General features: G+C 35.1%; 1 protein-coding gene and 1 long non-coding RNA gene across 4 annotated transcripts in view; one reads left to right on the forward strand and one right to left on the reverse strand.

The window, feature by feature from the left end:
• LOC128250434 (uncharacterized) overlaps window positions 1-3,326 on the forward strand; it is an 8,889-nt gene extending 5,563 nt beyond the window's left edge. Inside the window, exon 2 of the long non-coding RNA XR_008266453.1 lies at window positions 3,228-3,326. This is a non-coding gene — a long non-coding RNA (uncharacterized LOC128250434). The remainder of the gene's footprint in view (window positions 1-3,227) is intronic.
• The window catches only part of LOC106868896 (H(+)/Cl(-) exchange transporter 7), an 88,991-nt gene that overhangs the window by 84,966 nt on the left and 483 nt on the right, over window positions 1-3,542 (reverse strand). The window contains exons 1-2 of one of the 3 annotated variants that reach the window (XM_052975414.1): window positions 2,390-3,193; window positions 2,155-2,253 (exon numbers count right to left, since the gene is read on the reverse strand). Coding sequence is in view for 2 of the 3 variants with exons in the window: in XM_014914358.2 (XP_014769844.1) it covers window positions 2,155-2,244 (90 nt within the window). In the remaining variant the exon portion in view is untranslated. Of the gene's footprint in view, window positions 1-2,154; window positions 2,254-2,389; window positions 3,194-3,542 lie in introns of those variants that run through there. The other 2 variants (XM_014914358.2, XM_052975410.1) reach the window with 2 other exon arrangements.

Raw genomic sequence — 3,542 nt, forward strand, 5'->3', positions numbered from 1 at the left:
TGAAACGAAAGCAAAATGAGAAACCTGCTGCAAAATGAAAATTAAAAATTGTTATATTTTAAGTCTTAAAATTTTATAACAGTTTTAATACGATATAAACATCGAAAACAACTTTGACGAGGTTTTAAGTTACATTTAGATTTGAGCTTGTGGTAAACTTATATAGAACTTGGAAAGTTTTACTGAAACATGCACTTAATGGGAAACATTTATTTTGAGAGGGGACCGCAAAAGTAACCAGTATGCGAATGACATCGCCAGTTGGCAGACGGAACTAGAAAGGAGTGTCAGCACAATCCCTGGGTTCTAGAGCAAAGGAGAAAATATAAGCATATATATATATATATATATATATATACACATACATACAAAAATACAATAAACAGAATCTGTTGAATTTAATGGCAGTCATGACACCGAGTAAACAACTAAAAATAAACAACGGAGAAAAAAATTTCTACTGATGTTGATTTAATCAAGATACACTTGATTAGGCAGATCATAGATCAAAATAATTCCAGCCGCACCTGTGACCATTCAACTAGACCCGTGGTGCCCAAACTTTTAGGGGGTGCCGTCCCCCTGACACCCAGGCTACATTCCTAGCGCCTTCACCCCAAGTAACCATCACAAACGTAGACCTCTTTCTGAAGCAAATTCAACAACCTAATAAACCCATTATTTTGTTGTTTTTACATGAATCATTAGCCTAACATTGCCCCTCGTTTTACATGAATTGCTATCCCATTATCGCCCTCTTGGAACTTTCCAATGCCCCCCAAGGGCGGGGTGTGTGCAATACCGCCCACTTTGAGAACCACTGAACTTGACTATTTAACGAGGTTTTACTTATTTAATTTACAAGACGGTACAACGTGATTTTGGAACAGAACAGGCGACGTCGTTTTGTTTCCTGAATAATTATTAACAATTGTGAAAATAATGTTAAAAGCCATTAATTATTGTTTCAAAGAGAACTTCTGAAAATGTCTTCGATAAGAAATCCTCAAAGGAATTAATTGAAACTTGAAATTGCTATGCAGTTTCATGCAAAACTAATTTCTTCGAGCTAACGAAAGGGCTTCTAAGAACATGTTAGAGGTAGTAGCCGAATCTCCCGCAAATTACATCCTGTTATCTCGAAAAAACAAAACAAAACGGGAACTCATTGTATAATGCTATATACGCAATGCTCGAGAAGCCGACGAGGTGGTCATGATTCGAATACCTACGATCATAGGTTTAAACAACTCCTTTCTCTGAGCTGGTATGCATTTATGAACATACCGTCAAATTTCATAATTTTCATATAATAATGAGCTCACTGTAGACGATGCTCAACTATAAAGAAGACTACCATTTATTTAACATTGCTGTCCCTGATCAAGCAGAAATATGATGAAAGGCATTTCAGCAGTGACCATCCAGATATATTTAAAACTACACTTTCGTATATTCCTTTACTATAGGCTTTGTTTGGCTGCTATTTCTAGCATACCACACGACCACGTTGTGTGAAGAGGAAAAGAAAACGTAAATATATTTTGGAGCACCTGTTTCCTTTGGAGCATACCATAGTCATGATCGGTATTTGACCACCGAAGATGCAAGGTGTGATCGTGGTTCCGAAGTTTGTGTAGCTTAGTTTTAAAGTTATTCAGCCCCATGTCAGTCCTTGTAGCGCAGGCTTGTGGTCTACGCATTCTAATCATTGTCAACCTGTCTTTTCTATAACCTCAGAATCATATTATCCAACGTATTGTTATTTGATGTATAATTTGAATGGGACTTCCCTGGTATTTCTAGCTGCCACACACAGGATCTTTCATTAACTGACGTTTTAAGTTGATGTGACCGTAAATGAATGCACCAAACAGTATGAATAGTTTAACTGTAACATCGTTTTTTTTTTTTGTTTCTTGAACTTTAGCAGCAAGGGTATTTTTCTTTCAATCAACATAAACACAAAGAGATACAAACAAGAAAAGAAACAGGTCTATACAATCAATTATTTTAAACAAAGAATAAGTGAAAATAGTCGGATATGGGTGTAGCTGGTGGTTTATGTTGAACAAACTCAAAAAGTTTGGAAGCAAATTGAGTAATAAATCTGATTACATAAGACTGAACAGGTACGTGTATGTTTCCACTAACCTCAGGGCCACGGTCACGTCTATCGTCGGTTGAATATCGGCGATGGTATGCTCCAAGTAAAGGGGCAGTTTCTGACCGTCTTCTATTCATTTCTTCTCGCTAAAATTGTTGAGAAACAAAGCAGAAAAAATAAATAAATGACAACTGTTAAAAGCGTAAAATAAAATTGGCAAAACAATCATATCCGTATAGAGAGGAGAATTGATAGCGACATTATTTCGATTAACAAAATTACCTTTTCGTTTTGTTTTCTTCTAACTTTTTGCCTTTTTAGTTTTGATTAAATAAGATATAACAAATCAATCGATTAGTGATTGCTTCGATGAGAATGCTGTTTTTCTTTTCTTGCATAGTTTTACTTCATGATATTTTCCACACCAGACACAATTTCATTAACATAGTAAAAAGTAAAAGATGTTTCTCTGTGTTGAAACTGCTGATGACAAAACAATATTTCAACCGGTGGATTTTTTTCTTTTTTTCCCTAAGAAATTCCCAAGAACAGAATGAAATGACAAAACACCAGAATTAATGACACTGTTTCGATAGAGGTAATTCTAGGGTGTCACATGACGAGCATATTCTAACTAAAATAGTCACATGAAAATATTATCATCATCGTTCCTGAACCTTTACGAACGACTGAACGAATAGGTTTCGACTAAAATGTAATTCTGTTCCTGCTTGATTAAAGAACTGGTGGTAGTAGGGGCGAGGAATTACTTTAATCAGGAGTCGCTCAACAAATAATATAGAATCAACGAAACGAAATAACAATCCGATTTTTAGGAAAACATAGTGTAGCTTTGTGACAAAGCTTAGTAACGTGCATCTGTAATTAATTACTTTTTCGAACCGATACCAGGAAACAGTTTTGCTTTTACTCATTCACTCTGATGCGATAAAAGACAAATACAATCTCGACAGTTTGACTTCGGAAGGTAGAACCGAACTAAATGCTACTAAATATTTTAAAAAAGAAATCACTGTTGTTACAAATATTTATTCCAATGCTACCGTTTCTACATCGACCTAAGAACCAAATAAAAGCAAAGTTTTGTTGCTATTTTCAGATCATTCCGGAGAGAATATGTATTTACGTCGATGCTTTGGTAATAACCGGATCTTTCAAAGTACAGTAAAAAAAAAAAAAAACCGTCAATTTTGAATAATTTGTTATTTATTTTATTTCACGCAAGTTTCAAATAGCTTCGAAATTATTTCTGACTATATAGCTTGTTGCCCGACTTGGTTTCAAAACCTTAACACTGTAATTAACTCCTAATTGGAGTGTTGATGACAATACAAGGAAGACGTTTGCTCTACTCCACCTCATCCCCTCTTCTCCTCACACATTTTAGCTCTAATCAAAATTATCCCTCCATAAA

The sequence above is a fragment of the Octopus bimaculoides genome, chromosome 2 (genome assembly GCF_001194135.2).
Source record: "Octopus bimaculoides isolate UCB-OBI-ISO-001 chromosome 2, ASM119413v2, whole genome shotgun sequence".
Lineage (NCBI taxonomy): Eukaryota > Metazoa > Mollusca > Cephalopoda > Octopoda > Octopodidae > Octopus > Octopus bimaculoides.